This window comes from Carcharhinus amblyrhynchos, chromosome 9, assembly GCF_965287045.1.
Source record: "Carcharhinus amblyrhynchos chromosome 9, sCarAmb.v2.hapA, whole genome shotgun sequence".
Lineage (NCBI taxonomy): Eukaryota > Metazoa > Chordata > Chondrichthyes > Carcharhiniformes > Carcharhinidae > Carcharhinus > Carcharhinus amblyrhynchos.
In genome coordinates, this window is record NC_137332.1 from 79122756 (window position 1) to 79143045 (window position 20290).

At 43.9% G+C, this 20290-nt stretch overlaps 1 protein-coding gene across 1 annotated transcript in view; it reads right to left on the reverse strand.

Moving 5' to 3' along the window:
• The window catches only part of LOC145348419 (ADAMTS-like protein 2), a 100573-nt gene that overhangs the window by 23536 nt on the left and 56747 nt on the right, over positions 1 to 20290 (reverse strand). The window contains exons 11-13 of the mRNA XM_080196633.1: positions 18599 to 18702; positions 14081 to 14207; positions 3537 to 3750 (exon numbers count right to left, since the gene is read on the reverse strand). Of these exons, the coding sequence (XP_080052759.1) occupies positions 3537 to 3750; positions 14081 to 14207; positions 18599 to 18702 (445 nt within the window). The remainder of the gene's footprint in view (positions 1 to 3536; positions 3751 to 14080; positions 14208 to 18598; positions 18703 to 20290) is intronic.

The following is a 20290-nucleotide window of genomic DNA, read 5'->3' on the forward strand; positions in this document are numbered from 1 at the left end:
GAGACTGCAAAGGCTATGTACGAGTCCTGACAATATTCCAGCAATAGTACTGAAGATTGGTGCTCCAGAACTTGCTGCATCTCTAGCCAAGCTGTTCCAGTAGACCTACAACACTGGCATTCGCCTAATTGCCCAGGTAGCCTTGTACACAAAGCAAGACAAATCCAACCTGGACAACTGATGTCCCATCAGTCTATTCACAATCATCAATAAAGAGATGGAAAAGGTGATCAACAGTGCTTTCAAGCAGCACTTACACCGCTATCACCTAATCATTGGATGTTCAACTTAGGTTCCACCAGCACTACTCAACTCCTGACCTCTTAACAGCCTTGCATTAAACATGGCCAAAAAGAGCTGAATACCAAAGGAACCCTCAACATCAAGGCTGCACCTGAATGAGTGTGACATCAAAGAGCTCTGGCTCTTGATTCAATGGGAATCAAGGGGAAACTCTCTGTTGATTGGAGTTGTACTTGACACAAAGGAAGATGGCTGCTGTTGTTGGAGGTAAATCATCTCAGCCTCAGGACATCATTGCAGGAGTTCCTCAGGGTAGTATTCTACGCCCAACCATCTTCAGCTACTTCATCAATGACCTTCCTTCCATCACAAAGTCAGAAGTTCTCTGATGATCGCACAATGTTTAGCATCTTTGCATCTCCTCAGAGACAGAAGCAGTCTATGTCCAAATGCAGCAAAACCTGGAGAATATCCAGGCTTAGGTTGACATGTGGCAAGTAATGTTCACGCCATACAAGTGCCTAACAATAACCTTCTTTAACGATATAGAATTTAATCAACATCCCTTGACCTTCAATCACATTACCATTACTGAAACTCCCAACATCAACATCCAAGGGATTACAATTGACCAGAAACTGAACTGGACTAGCCATATAAATATGGCGGATGGAAGAAGCTAGGAATCCTGTGGCAAGAAACTCACCTCCTGACTCCCCAAATCTCGTCCACCACAAGTCAGGAGCGTGATGAAATATTCACCCCTTTCGTGGACGAGTGCAACTCCAAAATTCAAGAAGTTCAACACCATCCAGGACAAAGCAGCCTACTTGATTAGTGTCTCATTCACAAACATTCACTCCACGACCGACGCACAGTAGCAGCTGTGTGTACCATCTGCAAGATGCATTGCAGGAACTCACCAAGCTGCCTTAAGCAAACCTTCCTTCCAAACCTACGATCACTACCATCTAGAAGAACAAGGATATGTATGGGAACACCACCAACTAGAAGCCACCCACTTCAAAGTCAGAATGGTGGGTGGCTTCCAGTTGGTGGTCAACGTCCTGGAACTCTCTCCCTAATAACACTGTCGGTGCATCTGCACCACATGGACTGCAGTAGTTCAAGGAAGCAGCTCATCGCCACCTTCCCAAGGACAATCAGGGATGAGTAACAAATGCTGGGCTAACCAGCGACATCCACATCTCAAACGAATTTTGAAAAACTCGCTCAGCAATCTCAGAGGGCAGTTAAGAATCAACCATATTGCTGTAGATATGGAGTCACATGCAGTTTAAGCCAGGGAAGGAAGGCAGATTTCCTTCCCTATAGGGCATTAAAAATCTAGATGGATTTTTACAACAATGGATGATAGTTTCATTGTCATCATTACTGTGACTAGTTTTGTATTCCAGATTTATTAATTGTAACTTAAATTCCACCAGCTGCCGTGGTGATTTGAACCTGGAGCATAAGTTTTCCATGGAACAATCCAGTTTGCTCCATTCTTTCACTCCCTCCCCATGGCTCTGCAAGTCTACTTCCATTAATTGGATCCAATTTTCTTCTCAAATCATTGATCGTCAGTCATTGCAACTTGCTGCGTAAAAATGCCCTACCTCACATTCCCCCCCCCCCCCCACATCTCTTGCCCAAAACGTTAGATCTGAGACCCCAGGACCCTTGTACCATGGAAACAGTTTGCCCTTATTTACCTGCTCTCTCTTTGCCTGTCATAATCTCAGACATGTCTTTCAAATCTCTATTCAATCTCCTTTGCTCCAAGGGGAACAATCCCAGCTTTTCCACTTAACCTGGTAGCCAAAATCCTTCATTCCTGGAACCATTCCGGAAAATCTCCCCTGCACCCTCGAGGACTCTCACCTCCTTCTAAAATCTGGTGACCAGAAATGGACATAGTGCTCTAGTTGTGGCTAAAAGCGTTCAGCATAACTTCCCTGCTTTTATATTCAATGTTTCTACTCAGTGAGAGAGGATGTCATAGAAACTTATAAAATTCTAACAGGATAGACTCAGAAAGAAAGGTGGAGGAGTCCAAAACTAGGGATCATAGCTTGAGAATAAGGGGTAAACCTTTTAGAATTGAGGTGAGGAGAAAGTTCTTCACCCAGAGGATGCTGAATGTACAGAATTCACTACCACAGAAAGTAGTTGAGGCCAAAACATTGTCTGATTTCAAAAAGAAATTAGATATCGCTGTTAGGGCTAGAGGGATCAAGGGATATGGCAGGGAGGCTCTCCTAACCCCTGTCTTTTTATGTCCTGCCACAAGTGGTGGCATGGTGGCACAGTGGATAGCACTGCTGCCTCACAGCATTAGGGACCTGGGTTCGATTCCTCGCTTGGTTCATTGTCTGTGCAGAGTTTACACGTTCTCCCTGTGTCTGCGTGGGTTTCCTCTGGGTGCATTGGTTTCCTCCCACAGTCCAACATATGTGCTGGTTAGGTGCATTGTCCATGTTAAACTCCCCTCAGTGCAACTGAGCAGGCACCAGAGTGTGGCGACTAGGGGATTTTCACAGTAAACGTAAATCTACTTGTGACCAATAAATAAACTTTAAAGACTTATGCACGCAAATCACAAGGTCAGGTCCATTTGTCCCTGCACACGCTTTAGAACTATGCCATTAAATATATATTGTCATAAATGATGGAAAACATCAGTTTTGGTGGTGATGCCCATATTCAAGAATTAACATTTAATATTTTTGGGTATCACTGAAAAAACACATGTTCATTGTGCACGCATCAGGACATTCACCGGAATAGCAAACGTCAAGGGAAGAACAATTCTCTGGTTCGTTCCCTTTGACCAGAGTTGAGCTGCCTGGTTTGAATTTAAACAAGGCTTGGCAGTTAACTGTCATCAGTTAACCGGTACATTTTTCATGGCAAACAAATCAGACTCGATTTGCCAGCACCCCCAGCATTCTCTTCTCATGAAGTATATATTTCCCTTTGCAACAGGCATTCTTGTGAATGTCCTGACAAAAAGCTTCGATGCGTTTTTTTTCAGCGACGCTCAGAAGTTCTGTAGGATCAAAAGACTCGCTAATGTTCCCAAGAGCTGTTAGTTTCTTTGTTCACTAACTTTAGCAGAGCAGTAGAGAAAAGCAAATACTTGTATGGTGTGTGTGAAATATTAAGTGTTCTGTGTTCAATGGACTGGATAAATATCTCACTTTTATTACAAATAGAGAGCAGAAGTCCAGAAATCCTTTAACATCCTCTGGTGGGAATGTTTCTCATTGAAACAAAAAATGCATTACCTCCGACCATTCTGACACTTCCCACTGTGGACCGCACCCTTTGTTTTTGCAGAGTTTTCGCTCCACAGGTCTGGTCAGTTCGGCCGCTTCACACAGTTCATCATAAACAGAGCTGTCGAAACCAGGGGCAATCATTTTCCAGCACCGCACCGTCCTGAATTGATATCCTTCCCCACAGGTCCGGGAACACTCGCTCCACCTGCTGGTCTCCCACCTGCATAACATCCAGAGAGAAAAAAAGAGCAACACTGGGAAAGGAGATTGTGAGAGAGCTGTGGTGCAGATCAGCCATGAACTAATTGAATGGCAGAACAAGCTTGAGGGACTGAATGGCCTTCCTGCTGTTCCTAAAATTCAAATGCAAGAAATTGCCATTCAGCCCATCAAAAGTACACCAGTCCAAGCCCTCAACTCTTGCATCACGGAATTCAGCATTATCTGGAGTTAATCCAATATGTCTATCTCCACTACTCCAAATACTTATCAGCCTTGATTTTAAAATTCTCACCCTTTTCAAAACTCACCATGGCCTTGTCCCTCCCTACCTTTGTAATCTCCTCCAACTCCACAACCCTCTCGAATTCCTGTTTCTTGTGTATTCCAAATTATAATTTTAACCATTGGAATAGCATCGTTGTTGTCTAGGCCCCAGCTCTGGCATTCCCTCCCTTCCTGCCTACTGATCATATTGCTGTCCTCACACATATGCCCAAGAATACACACAAGTCTGGATTGCAATAAGGTGCCATGGGCTCCTTCCACAGCCCAAATACAACCATTCTCATTGTGCACTATAATGCGCCTCCTGATCTCCAATCTCACCCACAGTTCATCAATTTGAAACATGCACACAGTGTAATTAATTATGCAGCCACACGGGGTTCAGAGCAGAGGGGGCAGGAGGCGCTCCTTTTGCCTTAAACACTGCTTTTTGTATGCTCAAAGCAGTTAGTGTTTAAAACTAGGAGACTATAACTAGGATTTAAACTGGTTAAAGTAATTAGTATAAAGGAACTAAAAACAAACCAACTGAATTAAATGCATAAAACTATATAGTTAATTAAATATATAAAACAGGCTAGTTAGAGATGGCAGTGGAGGAGTTGGGCTGTGTCCGAAACTTTGGAATTGGTCGAGAGTAGTGAGATCCCAAGCCGTAAAGAGCCTGCAACTTAAAAAACTTCAGCTCAGAGTTTTTGAAGATAATACTGTAGGGTGTTCCTACACTACGCTGACTGCAGCGGTTCAGGAAGGAAGCTCACCACCATCTTCAAGGGAAATTAGGAATGCACAATAAATGTTGACCAAGCCGTCAACACTCCCATCCCACAAACAGAAAAATACATTAAAATGCATCCGGGAGGGAAAGCGCTATCTGGGCATTTTGATCCAGGAGGCAGTCAGACTCCTTAAATCAGGTAATGATTAGCAGTCAGGAGCAGGAGGATGTGGCTGTGACTCAGACAGGAAAAAAAACCACAGGTGTGGTGGCAGAGCAGCCTCAGCCTTTGCTGTTGACTGACAGATAATTGTGAATGGCGGTAATGAGGCCATTGCAGTGGGGGAGCGAAATGGAATCCGGCAATGTTAGAAACAGTATAGATGGGTAGATGGATGCTGTTCTCCACTGTCACCCAGAGTCCTGAAGGTCGTGCTGATTGCCTTTTGTCAGGATTAAGGACATCACCTCACGCTGGCAAAAAGCAAGGAGGAGGATCCAGTTGCTTCCACATGGGAAGCAATGACAAAGTTAGAACAAGGATTAAGGTTTTGCTGAGGTGGTTTTAGAAGCTTAGGTAGAAAGTAAAGAGCAGACTTCAAAAAGGTAATTTGTGGATAACTACCTGAGCTGTGCAAAAATTGGCATTGGCACAAGCAGATTAGAGGTTTAAAGACATTGCTGAAAAATTGGCACCAGTACTGGGGAAAGACAGACAGTGCACATACACCACTACGAGACCAGTGCCCTGGTAAACTAAATAACTAGGATAGTAGTAAGGCTTTAAACAGTAGGGGAAGGGAAGGATGAGGTACGGGTAAACTCAAAGCTCAAGAGAAAAATCAAAGCAGTAATCTGGGTAAAATCAACCAGATGACATCAAGAAGGATCAGAGTTTGACAATGGCAAATTTCTCAAGGAAATAAATGCTGGCCTTACCACCAATGTCCACAACTCATGGACAAATGATAAAAAGAACACATAAAAAACATTACAGGTGCTGTATCTAAATATACAAAAAATGTATAATAGATGAATAAATGGCACAAATAAAGATAAATAAGTTTGATGTACTGCAGATCAGAGGGCAGCTTATGTAAACACACTATTTCAAAAAGGTGGAGAGAAAACAGGGAATTAGAGACCAGTCAGCCTGAAATCAGAAGTGGGGAAAATTCTGTCACAGATTTTTATAGCAGAACACTTGGCTAACAGTGGCAGAATCGGACAAGGTCAGCATGGATTAACAAAATGAAAATCATACTTGGCAGATCTACTGGAGTTCTTTGAGGATGTAACTATTAGAGTTGATGAAGGAAAACCAATAAAATGGTGTTTATTAGGACTTTCAGAAGGCTTTCGACGAAGTCGCTCATAAAGAGATTAGTGCGCAAAATTAAAGCAGGTGGGATTGGGGATAGTTTGAGTTGGATTGATGTTGGCAGACAGGAAAAATAGTCAGAACAAACCAGTCTTTTTCCAAATGGTAGGTAATGACTAATGGGTTACTGCAGGAATCGGTGCTGAGACCTCAGCTATTCACGATATACATTAATGACTTAGATGAGGGAACTAAATGCAAGATCTTCAAATTTGCAGATAAAACTAGGTGGGCGGGTGAGCTGTGAGGAGGAGACAGAGATCCTTCAGTGTGAGATCCTTGCAGGGAGTTCAAGTGGCCCAGGACATGCTAGGCACAGTACATGTGGATAAATATGAGGTTATTCACTTTGGTAGCAAAAACAGGAAGACAGATTATCTGAATGGCTATAATTTGGGGTGGGGGGGGGATGGATGTGCAGGGAGATCTGGGTGTCCTTGTACACCCATCACTGAAGGTAAGCTTGCAGGTGCAGCAGGTGGTAAAGGCAGCAAATGGTAGGTTGGCCTTCATAGTGAGAGGATGTGTGTTCAAGAGCAGGGATGGCTTCCTCCAGTTATACAGGACCTTGATGGAGATCACACCTGGAGTACTGTGCGCAGTTTTGGTCCGCTTACATGAGGATGTGCTTGCAATAGAAGGAGTGCAGAAAAGGTTTACCAGACTGATCCCTCGGATGGCAAAACTAAATTTTGAGAGATCGAGTCATTTTTTAAAAATTCATTCATGGGACATGGGTATCACTGCCTGGACAGATTTATTGTCCATACCTCCATCCCCAGTTGCCCGAAGACAGTTGAGAGTCAACCAGGGCTTTACATGCTGAAGTTCAGAAGATTGAAGAAGAATGTCATTGAAACCTATAAAGTTATAACAGGATAATGGAGGAAGAATGTTCCTGATGGTAGGGAAGTCCAAAACCAGCAGTCACAGTTGAAGGATGGGGGGTAAACCTCTTAGGACTGAGGGGAGGAGAAATTTTTTCAAAGAATGGGAAGCCTGTGGAATTCATTTCCATGAAAAGCAGTTAAGGCTAAAGTGTATGTTTTCAAGAAGGAATTAGATATAGCTCTCGGGGTTAAAGGAATCAAACAATATTAAGGGTGTGGGGGAGGGGGATTGACTATTGGATGATCAGTCATAATCATACTGAATGGTGGAGCAGGCTTGAAGGGCCAAACGGCCTACTTCTGTTCCTATTTTCTATGTTTCTATCTCAGAGGGATTTCCAAACTGAGAGTCATGTCCCAAAATGGTGTCCCAAGAGTCATAACTAGGGTTACGAGCTATTCCTCTTCCAAGCAGCAATAATGGCTGTGGACAGGATATGGCCCTGTATGGAGGCTGACGGGACAGGCCAGGACCCACTGGGTCAATTCCACCAAACAGTATGGGGCAGACAGTGAGACCAAAGTGCCCTTTAACTTCAGAAAACACTTCTTGCAGGGAGTTCAAGTGGCTCAGGATGTTTGTACCAACCTGGTGCAACTAGAAGCTTGGAAGTACAGCTCAGTTACTGACCGAGAGAAGGGGGGAAACACTGGGAGGTCACACATCTTCAGCCAGGAAGGCAAGTGGTGGCTTCAAACTTTCCTGTATTTTGGCTGCTCTCTGTCTGTCTCTTCCTTACTCCAGGAGGAGGACTCTGCTTCACAGGTACTAGTAGCAGGGAAGAGGTGAGGGGCTATTGACTAAGTGTCGGGGCAAGGATTTAGGAAGAGGGGAATACAAAGAACCTACCTGGGTGTGGGGGAGGCAGTGGTGGGGGAGAGCTTCAGCCAGTCTTCTGTCACCAGAAAATAGAGTCATAGTGGTTTAGGTCTAGAGGGCACAGCCTCAAGATAGTGGGGGGGGGGGGGGGGGAGGAGGTTTTAGAACGGAGTTGAGGAGGAACTTTTTCACTCAAAGGGTGGTGAATCTCTGGAATTATCTGCCCGTTGAAGTGGTGGAGGCTGCCTCGCTAAATATTTTTAAGATGCGGGTTGATGGGTTTTTGATAAGCGAGGGGATTAAGGGTTATGGGGAGAGGGCGGGAAAGTGGAACTGAGCCACGACAGATCAGCCATGATCTTATTGAATGGCGGGGCAGGCTCGAGGGGCTGGATGGCCTACTCCTGCTCCTAGTTCTTATGTTCTTATGGTTTACAGCATGGAAGCAGGCCCTTTGGCCCAACTTGTCCATGCCCCACATCCCCTCAGAGCAAGGGGCAACCCGACATGAAGTGAAGATAAGGTCTCTGAGTGACCTAAACACACCCCATAACCAATGGCGACACTAGTCAAAGAGGTTTACAGCCCAACTTGTCCATGCCACTCAGATTTTAACTACTAAGCTAGTCCCAATTGCCCGCGTTTGGCCCATATCCCTCTATACCTATCTTACCCATGGAACTGTCTAAATGCTTTTTAAAAGACAAAATTGTACTTGTCTCTACTACTACCTCTGGCAGCTTGTTCCAGACACTCACCACCACTGGAAAAAGTTGCCCCCCTGGACCCTTTTGTATCTCTCCCCTCTCACATAAGAACATAAGAACATAAGAACATAAGAACATAAGAACATAAGAACTAGGAGCAGGAATAGGCCATCTAGCCCCTCGAGCCGGCCCTGCCACTCAATAAGATCATGGCTGATCTGAAGTGGCTCAGTTCCACTTTCCCACCTTCTCCCCATAACCCTTAATCCTCTTGCCTATCAAAAACCTATCAACTCGCGTCTTAAATATATTTAGCGAGGCAGCCTCCACCACTTCAACGGGCAGAGAATTCCAGAGATTCACCACCCTTTGAGTGAAGAAGTTCCTCCTCAACTCCGTTCTAAACTGCTCCCCCTTTATCTTGAGGCTGTGCCCCCTAGTCCTACTGTCCTTTCTGAGCAGGAAGAGCCTGTCCACCTCTATCCTATCCATCCCATTCATCATCTTATACGTCTCAATGAGATCTCCCCTCATTCTTCTAAACTCTAACGAGTACAAGCCTAGTTTATTCAGCCTCTCCTCATAGCTCAACCCCCTCAACTCCGGTATCAGCCTAATGAACCTCCTCTGCACTCCCTCCAAGGCCAAAATATCCTTACGGAAGTGTGGCGACCAAAACTGCACACAGTACTCCAGCTGCGGCCTCACCAGTGCCCTGTACAGTTGCAGCAAGACCTCCCTACTTTTATATTCAATCCCCCTCGCTATGAAGACCAGCATCCCATTCGCCTTCCTGACCACCTGCTGCACCTGCAGGCTGGGTTTTTGCGACTCATGCACAAGGACCCCGAGGTCCCTCTACACCACAGCATGCTGCAGTTTTCCGCCATGTAAGTAATAGTCCTTCCTACCATTATTCCTACCAAAGTGGACAACCTCACACTTGCCAACATTAAATTCCATTTGCCATTTCCTGGTCCATTCGCCCAGCCTATCTAGATCCTTCTGCAGACTTTCCACACCCTCCACACAATTTGCCGTTCCACCAATCTTGGTGTCATCAGCAAATTTCGACACCTTACACTCGGTTCCCTCCTCCAGATCATCTATATAAATGGTAAATAGCTGAGGCCCCAGCACCGATCCCTGGGGCACTCCACTAGTCACCAACCGCCAATCCGAATAGCTCCCATTGACCCCCACTCTCTGCCTCCTATTTGACAGCCAATCCCCTATCCACGCTAACACCCTACTAAATATTTTTAAGATGCGGGTTGATGGGTTTTTGATAAGAGAGGGGATTAAGGGTTATGGGGAGAGGGCGGGAATGTGGAACTGAGCCACGACAGATCAGCCATGATCTTATTGAATGGCGGGGCAGGCTCGAAGGGCTAGATGGCCTACTCCTGCTCCTATTTCTTATGTTCTTATGTTCTTAACTCCATGCCCCTTAACCTTCTGTAACAACCTCTTGTGCAGCACCTTATCAAACGCCTTCTGAAAATCTAGAAACACTACATCCACCGGTTCCCCTCTATCCACCGCACTAGACACATCCTCATAGAATTCCAATAAATTCGTCAGACACGACTTCCCCTTAACGAAACCGTGCTGCGTCTGCTCTATCAAACAATTCTCCTCAAGACGCCTCGCTATTTTCTCCTTGATTACGGATTCAAGCATTTTACCTACAACAGACGTTAAACTAACCGGCCTATAATTCCCTGCCTTTTGCCTGCTACCTTTCTTAAACAACAGCGTAACATTAGCCATTTTCCAATCTTCTGGCACTTCCCTGGAATCCAGCAAGGTTTGGAAAATAATCATCAACGCATCCACTATCACCTCTGCCATTTCTTTCAGAACCCTTGGATGCATTCCATCCGGTCCTGGGGACTTGTCCACAGTCAGTCCCTCCAGTCTGTCGAGCACTGCCTCTCTAGTAACAATAATGTCATTCAGGCCCTCCACTCCTACCATCTTTCCATCGCTAACACCCGGCAAACTATTCACGTCCTCCTCCGTGAAGACCGAAGCAAAAAAGTTATTCAAGACCTCAGCCATTTCCTCATCTCCCACCACTAAGTCCCCCCTCTCATCCTCTAAGGGTCCAACATTCACCCTAGCCAGCCTCTTCCTTTTTAAGTATTTATAAAAACTCTTACTATTTTTTTTATATTTAGCGCCAGCCTAGCTTCATAGTTTATCCTTCCTTTCTTTATCAACTTCTTCATCATTCTTTGTTGATATTTAAACCTCTCCCAATCCTCTTCTCACCCACTACTCTTAGCCACTCTAAATGCATCCGCTTTAAATTTAATACTCTCCTTTACCTCCTTCGTTATCCAAGACTGATTATCTCTCCTCCTACGATCCTTTTTGACCATCGGAATAAATTTCTGCTGAGCACCAAGAAAGATCTCCTTAAAGATTCTCCACTGTTCCTCAGCAGACCTACCTTCCAATGTGCTTCCCCCAATCAACATTTGCCAATACCTCTCTCATCCTATTGTACTCCCCTCTGTTCAAACAAAGGGCACAGGTCTGGGAACCCACTTTCTCCTCCTCCATCTGCATCAGAAACTCCACCATACAATGGTCACTCTTCCCAAGAGGATCCTTCACCACAAGGTCTCTAATTCTACCTGCCTCACTACATAACACCAGATCCAAGATAGCTCACTCCCTCCCTCACCTTAAACCTATGCCCTCTCATTTTAGATTCCCCTATCGTTGGGAAAAGGTATTGACTATCTAGCTGAACTATGTCCCTCATTATTTTATAGTAACATTCAATCTACTGCATTACTGCTCTTTTGTGTTTGCAGGGTCACAGTAATTTTTAGATGTTAAAATGCGGTCAGATTATAAAGTAGTTTGGGAGGTATTGATTTAGTAGCTATTAGCAATGTGACTGTAGGTAAGCAATGGTAAATAATTGAAAAGAAATAATAAGTCTCATGGAATGTGTATTCCTTTAATGAATAAAAGCTCTAGTGGTTAAATGGTCCAGCCATGACTAGCAAAGTTGAGAACAGGGTCAGATGAAAAGACAACAAAAAATATAGTCAAAAAGAAGCAGCCCAAGGATTGGGAGGGTCTTTAAAAATCAGCAAATGATAACCCAAGAAATTGATAAAGGGAGAGAAAATTGAAACTTGATCTAGACTAGCACAAAAAGATCAGATTGTAAGATCTTCTACATGTATGTAATAGGGAGGAGATTATCAAAAATAAGTGTGCATCACTTAGGGGCAGAACCAAGGGAAACTGCAATTAAGAATAAGGAAACAGATCAGAGGTTAAAACAGGATTTTGTGCCTGTCATCACAGTTAAGGACACAAGGAACATATCAGCACTTGTAGTGAAATCAAGGGCATAATGAGAAAGGGGAATTTCAAGTAATTAACATTAGTCAGGAAAAATTGCTTCAGAAATTAGTGAGGCTGAGTGCCAATAACTTCACTGGGACCCTAAGGTTTCATAAGACATGGTTGCAGAGATAGTGGTTTTGATCTTTGGAATTATAAAGATTCCAGAATCATGGATTAAAATGTAACAAATGCAATAGGGCAAAAGATAACAGGAAACTATAAACCAGTTAACCTGGCACAGGTAATAGGAAAAATACTTTAACCTATTATTAAGGATGTGGTAATAGGGCACTTAGAAATTACAATATGATTAGACAAAGTCATCATAGCTTTATGATAGAGAAACTGTGTTTTACAAATCAATTATCTATTTTTGAGAGTGTAACTACCAGGCTAGATGAGGGGGAACAGGTGTGGTATGTTTGGATTCGCAGGTATTCGATAAGGTGCCATGCAAGAACGTTAGCAAATTTGGGACTCATGGGATTGGGAAGGTGCCAGACAAGAATTTGTTAACAAATCTGGGGCTCCTGGGATTGAGAGGTGTAGTGTATTAGCGTGGATTAAAGATTGGTTAATGGACAATAAACAAAGTAGCAACACAATCATTTTTGAGAATACCAGATGTATCTAGTGGGATTCTACAAGGATCAGCGTTTGAGCCTAAATCATTTACAATTTATATCAATGATAAGGGGAGGAGTGTAATATATGCAAGTTTGCTGACGATAGTGGCTGAGTGAGAAAGTAAGCTGTGAGGAAGACACAAAGAGACTGAACAGGTCACAGGTAAGTTAAGTGACTAGGCAAAAAGCTTGCAAAAACGTGGGCAACCATATTTTAATAGGAAGAATGGGAAAGAAAATTAAAGTAAGGCACTGCTGAATGTTGGTATTCAGTAATTCTTTGTATATGAATCACAAAGTTAACATGTAGATACATCAACCAATTAGAAAGGCAAATATTATGTTCACCATTATTCCAAGTGGTTTGGAGCGCAACAACAAGGAAACCTTGCCATAATTGGAAAATAATGTGCAGTTTGATCTTCTTACCCAAGTAGGGATGTATTTGCCTTAAAGGGGATGCAACAAGATTGTCAAAATTGATTTCTGGAATGAAACGGATATCCCCACGAAGTGAGACGGAATAGAACAGTTCGATATTTTCTGGGTTTTGACACAAGGTCATCATCCGTGCTTCCCTCTCCGTTGATGCTACACGACTGCTTAGTATTTCCAAGATTTTCTGTTTAAACTTCACAAATCTAGCATCCGCAGCACCTTAATACCTCTATATCAGCAATTATTCCAAGTTCAGAAGAATGAGAGGTATTATCATTGAAACTTGCAAAATTCTTAATGACCCAACAGGATAGATGCTTAGAAGCTGTTTCCCCGGCTGGAGAGTCTAGAATTATTTCAGGGCAAGAGGTCAGCCATTTAAGACTGAGTTTTTACTCAGGGGGTTGCAAATATTTGGAATTCCCTATCTTAGAGACTGTGAATGCTCAGTTGATGAGTATATACAAAACTAAGATTTTTGGTCACTGAAGAAATCAAGGAAATAGGAACAAATTGGGAAGGTGACATTAATGTAGATATGATTCTTGTTAGGCAGGGGAAGGAATGTGGAATTCGAACTACAAATAGATCACCCATGAACTTACTGAATGGCAGAGCAAACTCGAGAGGCCGATTGGCCTACTTCTGGTCGTATTCCCAGCCCACCGCACTGCTTGAGTAGAGCAACAGGAATACCATAGCGGAATTTGAAGAAGACATCAAGAGGCCAGTGATAGGGGCCCAGTGCATATGCGCCAATCTCCCAGCATGCACTGATGCTGGCCTCTTGGGGATGAATCCCTCAGTGAACTCTGAAGCACAAAGTGCCAGAAAGTCACCTGTGTCCAAAAAACAAGCAGGAAAATCTTCCATTTTCTCGTCTGTTGGGCTTCAAGATTTCTGTTTTGGGAAAATCATCCCCCATGTGTTTCTATGTATTTTCTTGAATGATGTAGCAGTTTGATGAGCTTCGCAGACTAATCCTGCTCTTCTCATGTATTTGCAGAAGCAGATTTCAAACCAACACGGGCTATCTGTGCCTTTAAACACGTCTGCGCCACACTTGAAAAGTCACCCAGCTCACTTACCTGGGAGGACATTCCCTTCCTGTACAAAATTCATGCGTTGGCTCGGGCCTGGTAACTGCATCACAGTGAGACTCATCCACCTCCACTCCATCGTACCTGACACACATAGCATAAGAAGTGGTAATGCCTGTAGGGAGGGAGAGGATTACAGTTCACTAGATATTGTTTCATCAGCCTTGTACCAATTATATTAAGAACTTTATTTTTGATGAGAGCCGTGGCTCAGTGGGGAGCCCTCTAGCCGAGAGTCAAAGGTTATGGTCTCAAACCCCACTCCAGAAATTTGAGCATATAATGCAGGCTGACAACCAGTGCCGTACTGAAGGGATTCTGTACAGTCAGAGATGCCGAATCCCGGAAGTCCCTCAGGAGGATGTTAAATCCTATGGCACCATCTCAAGGAACAGAAGTTCTCCCTGGTGTCCTCGCTAATATTTATCTCTTAACCAACACCACGAAAACAGTGGAAAGTGCAGTTACTCTGGCTCTGATTAGTGGAATAATTAAATGGTCTTGGGAGGTATGGTTAGGCTGGGCTCTGGTTTGCAGGAGATGGTGGGCTTTATTATTGTGGGAAACACAGATGAGCAATTAGCACAATGCTATTTGTGGAAGCTTGCTGTGCACAAAAGCAGCTGCCACATTTCCCACATTACAAGGCTGGAAGTGCTTTGAGGCATTTAAAAAGCGTTATATAAAGACAGAGTCTTTCTTTCCATGTCAGTTGCTGAATTATTGATGCCCTTCGGTACAACTAATGAAGGTGATAAATACTTCTTCAGGATTGCTGTCCAATGGTGACATCCTTTCCCACATATGCACAAAAATCACATGGAATCTTAATTCACGTACATAGACACACTTTCACATTAACTTCATTGCAATGTGAATGTAAGTCTACTTTTGACTAATAAATAAACATTTTTACTTCAAAGGTGATAGGGCATTCAATTGCGCCAGTTTCTTCATGATCCTTCACCAAAAACCTCAACTTGGGCTGGATACGGATCAAACGTGCATCAGCAGGCTCACGCTTAAGATGTGTGATCACAATTTTAAACTCGTCTCCAACTCCCAATTAGCCCAATTTTTTTGGCAGAGTGGAAAGCATGGAGAATCACAGTCCAATAACATGATGTTGAGATTGACATTTAAAATCTTGCTGTAAATTCTAATTGCCCTGACATCGGTATTTGTGTCAAACCAGGTGGATTCCCGAAGGCTATGGAAGCCGGGTAAGTCAATTTGCATAGCTTGGGCGAAGTGAGATTTGGAGTCAGGAGCTTTTGATAGGCAAGTTTAAAAGTTGTTGCCAACTTCAAATACCCTAACATAATGGCCTATGATAATTTAAGTATATTTTAAATGCAGTGATTGATTTGAGGGCTGAGTCCTTAAAAGTGAACATTAAATTGATCAGAACTGTGACATCTTCACATGCATTAAAGTACATTATCTGTTGGATAAAATACTCTTACGCGTTCTAATTAAAATGGGACATATAGACACAGTGGTTTATCATGATTTAAAATTCAAAGATCTTTTCAGACTTTGAAAAAAAAAGTTGCTAGACTAACTAAAACACCTTTGTACCTTTGAAGGTCCATGATATCTGATCCTTTTCTCCCCTCCAAAGAGTTTACTATATTGAGCTGTGCAGCGTCTGTTTAATCAGTTGCGTAATGTAATCCCATCAAAGCTACTTGGCTGAGCTCCAAGTTCAACTAATGTATCTAGCTCAGCAGTAACTATTTACACATGAAGGGACTACGTGCTTTGTGTGACTGACAGATTTATGAGCAAATAATAGGATTAAATATTTTGAAGAGGTTTTTGAATGTTTGTTTATTTTGACAGATTAATGAGCACTTGAGGTGTGTCTTTTCAAAGAAGTTTCAATGGCTGTGTGTTTGATTAGGTGATTGAAATACTCAGGAAATTAAAAAAAGATTTCCAGTGTTATTCAAAGGCTTGAGGGTTTTGTACATAGTAGATTCTGGGTCAGCGGAAATGAAGGATACACCTGGAAGAGACCTGAAGATATGAGGCGGCATTGGGTGGAGGTGGGGGGGAGCGGCCCTGTGCTTCCCAAACCAAAGAGAAAAATCCAACCCCTTATCTCCAAATATGGGCTGGCACGGTGACACAGTGATTAGCACAACTGCCTTACAGCACCAGGGATTCAGGTTTAATTCCAGCCTTGGTGACCGACTGCGTGGGGTTTACACGGTCTCCCCATGTCCGCGTGAGTTTCCCCCCCACCCCCCAACACAGTCCAGAGACATGCAGGTTAGGTGGATTGGCTATGGTAAATTGCTCCTCAAGTTTCCAAAGGGGTGTAGATTGCCTGTGGGAAATGCACAGGGATACAAAGATAGGACAGGTGGGATGGGCCTGGGTAAGATGCTCTGCAGAGTCAGTGCAGACTCGATGGGCTGAAAGGCCTCCTTCTGCACTGTAAAGATCCTATAAATAAATAGGAAATTAATCAAAGCAGGGAAAGGGACCAGCTGACCTGAAGCTCACTGGCCATCATGGACACAGTTAGCAGAGGTAATCACAAGTAATCTTTTTCTGTTTCATGCAAGGTTTCACCAGGTCACATCTGTTGTGGATTCTGAGCAGTTGCAATCTGGCTGTATAACAAACGGGAGGGCTACACATTTCAGTCCGCAGTGCTGCCACCTGCTGGCTCTGACCAGTTTGTCTGTCATTTGAGCAGCTGCTGTCACAACTCCCACCCACCGTCTGTCTCCCTCCGATTCAGGCTGAATATGGGCTAAAATCTAAAAGCTGTTCAGAAATTGGCTCACACCAGATCACAGTATGCACGCGACTACATTACTGAGAATTAACAGCACAGAAACAGACCGGTCAGCCAAATTGGTCTGTGTTGATGTTTATGCTTCACACGAGCTTAGTCCTACCTCATTTCATCTTGCCTGATCAACATAACCTTTTATTCCTTTCTGCCTCGTGTTCACCCAGCTTCGCTTTAAAAAGGTGTCTCGACTACTCCGCATGAGAGCAGTTCCACATTCTTACCAGCTTGCACAAAAGCAGGGATTCAGGGGCATTTCATTCCCAATCTCCACTCCCTTCCCCTCCTGTCTTATCTGAAATTCAGAAGTTGACAGGTCAATGGAGTACTGGGGGGAATGGGGGCGGAAAAAGAGAGAGAGAGAGAGAGAATGACTTGCTACACCTGAGGGGTGAGTGGGGGGTGGTAGGCTAATCACACGCTGCACCTTGCGGGGTGGGGGGGTAATAATTCACTGCACCTGCAGGGGGAGAGAGCTAATGACGCGCTGCATGGGGGGGGGGGGGGGGGGGGGGTGGGGACAGAACTAATGACCCACTGCACAGTGGGGAGGGGGAAGGGATGACTTGTTGTACACGGGGGTGGGGCTACCGCTGCCTTTCAGACTGATTTTCCATCTAGCCTCTAAGGTGGACGAGAAAATCCCTGTAGCACTATTCAGAAGTCAGTCACGCTCGCCTTAAGAGTATTCTGGCAAAAATGTATACCTCAAATCAGCATCACTGAAACAGATCATCTAGTGATTATCTTGATGCACAGCAAGCTCCCACGAGTAGTCAAATCTGGCTGCCACATTTCAACACCGATTACACTTCAGAGCAATTGATTAGCTGCGAGGCACTTTAAATACTCACAGGCCACGGAGCATGTGATCTAAATGCAAGCTGTTCCAGTCCAGAGCTATGGCATTAATTTAAAATGTGGAGATGCTGGCGTTGGACGGGGGTAAGCACAGTAAGAAATCTCACAATAGCAGGTTAAAGTCCAACAGGTTTATTTGGCAGCACAAGCTTTTGGAGTGTCACCCCTTCTTCAGGTGAGTCACCTGACCAAGGAGTGCCATTCTGAAAGCTTGTGCTGCAAAGTAAACCTGTTGGACTTTAACCTGCTGTTGAGACTTCTTGCTGTGATGATTCTAAAAGCCCGTGTTCTTGGTCCAAGCTTCATGAGATTTCCTTCTGCACCCACTGCATTGCACTCTTGTGCCAGTTTTTCCTGCGACAGCAATAGATATTTATGGAAGGGGAAGGGGTCACACAAAGCATCCTCATGGCAAGCTGAACATGGCACTGTCAGCCTCAGGGCACCAGTCAGCACAGCTCAGGGGGATGCTCCCAGGTGGATCCAGAGTCAGCAATTTGAAACATGCAGAGCCTGTAATATTCTGGGATTTTGGCAACTGAGAGAATGGAAATTCCAAAAATAAATGGACAGTCTCCCCCCCCCCAACAGGAGAAGAAGAAAACAGAACATTTCAATCTGGTATCATACTGACAGATCAAGTCTTGTGACCAACACATGGATAATGGCTAATGTTTGATGACACTCTTCAAGAAGGGGTGAATGTTTCTGATGCATGTGTTAATCCCCTCTTCTTTAACATCACTCCTCCCACCCACACCCCATACTCCAACTGAGTAAGAGAATCATGGCCCTGTACTTGTAGAAGTGAAGGGCTGTAGGGTTTCCAAAGGCACCTGTGGTACATGTGGAACTGCAGGGCGCGTACGCTGATACCTTCCATCTGTACATGTCAGCCAGACTGATGTCATGATCAATTTCCCCATCTTCAAACTCATTGCTGTAACGAGAAAGGAAACAAGAAATGATGTTTAAAGATAGCAATAGAGAAAACAATCCCAAGAAACCTAGACTGAGAGCTTTTTCAGATGAGAATAGTTAGTCTTAGAAAAGATGGAGCATCTTCAAGCTTGCTCTACAATTCTGTGATCGATCTATCGCTTAATGGTATTGGGAGTTCAACACCAGAGCACCCAAGGCACTGCCTCACACACTGTGCCCCAGGCAATGCCCTGCACAAGGCTTCACCCATACTACTACCCCACTCCTGGCATCACCCTACCTTCTGGTACCCGCCTTTTGTGGTTTGCAGCATTGCAAAATGTTCGTCACTATAGATACAGCTTCATAGCAAAGGTCAACTGACCTTGCCTTTCTTTTCATGAGGCAAAGTGAAGAATTTTGGTGGGAAGGTAAATAGGGCAACACAGCAGTGTGGGTATAAAACTGTCCTAATTATTTCTAATTGTGACAGGACCATGAATCATAGAAAATGAACAAGGTGAAATTCGCCTTGGGAATCCAAGCAAAAAAGGGACAATAATGAAACAGATGCCTGCTCAACACTTTTGCCCCTCCAAGGAGAATTTTGCACACTCGTTTGGTTATGTGGGCTGCTTGGTATTGAGATTTCTTATTGCACTTACCCCAGTCCAACAACAGTATCTCCACACCATGGCTGTACATATACCCAGACATCAACAAGCTTTTCTCTGACCTGCCCTCACTCCATCCAAAGGTTTTCTTCTCTCAACGATGCAGCTTTTTCTGGGCTTCATTTTTCTGGATGTTAGCAATAATCCAGCATCTCAAGTTCATTCAAGTGGTCATCTGTCCAATGGCATGCTAGAAGACTATCAGGCCAGAAGGACAAGACAAATTCATTCCTGTCCCCACTACACAAATCAACAAGGGTCACAGCAGCTACCAACTAAGCCAGCGAGGAGTGACCATTGAGAGTGAAATGACAAGGAGTGACCACATTCAGAATGAAATAATGAGGGAGAGTGATCACTTGGAGATTATAGAAATCATTGACTCTTACTGCACAAGGAGGTGACTACTTGGCCCATTATACTCTATTAGAGCTATGCAATTAGCCCCTCTAATCCACTCTTCCCCATCTCTCTCTATCTTCAGGGACCGTACCCTAAGACATTGTTGGCAATCTTGGACTTCCATGTTAATCCCGTTCTATATCTTCTCCCACAGCCCTCCAATTTCCCCCTTCAAGTATACATCCAATTCCCTGCAGAAAGCCACTATTTAATTTGTTTCTATCAGCCTTTCAACAACAACCATCATTTATTTGGTACCCTTGACACTGCAAAACATTCCAAGATGCTTCTCAGAGTATTATCAAATAATATTTGACAATAAACCACATAGCGAGATATAGAGACAGGTAACCAAAGGTTTGGTCAAAGACATAGGTTTTAAAGGAGCCTGTAATGACTCAGGTAGCCCAACTGGAAAGAAAAATAGTTTATTACAGAACATAAAGTAAAACCACTACTCTGTATACACACTATTACATACATACTAGTCCCTGCCTGGGACTACAGTTCAGTAGACCCAATCCTGGGCCT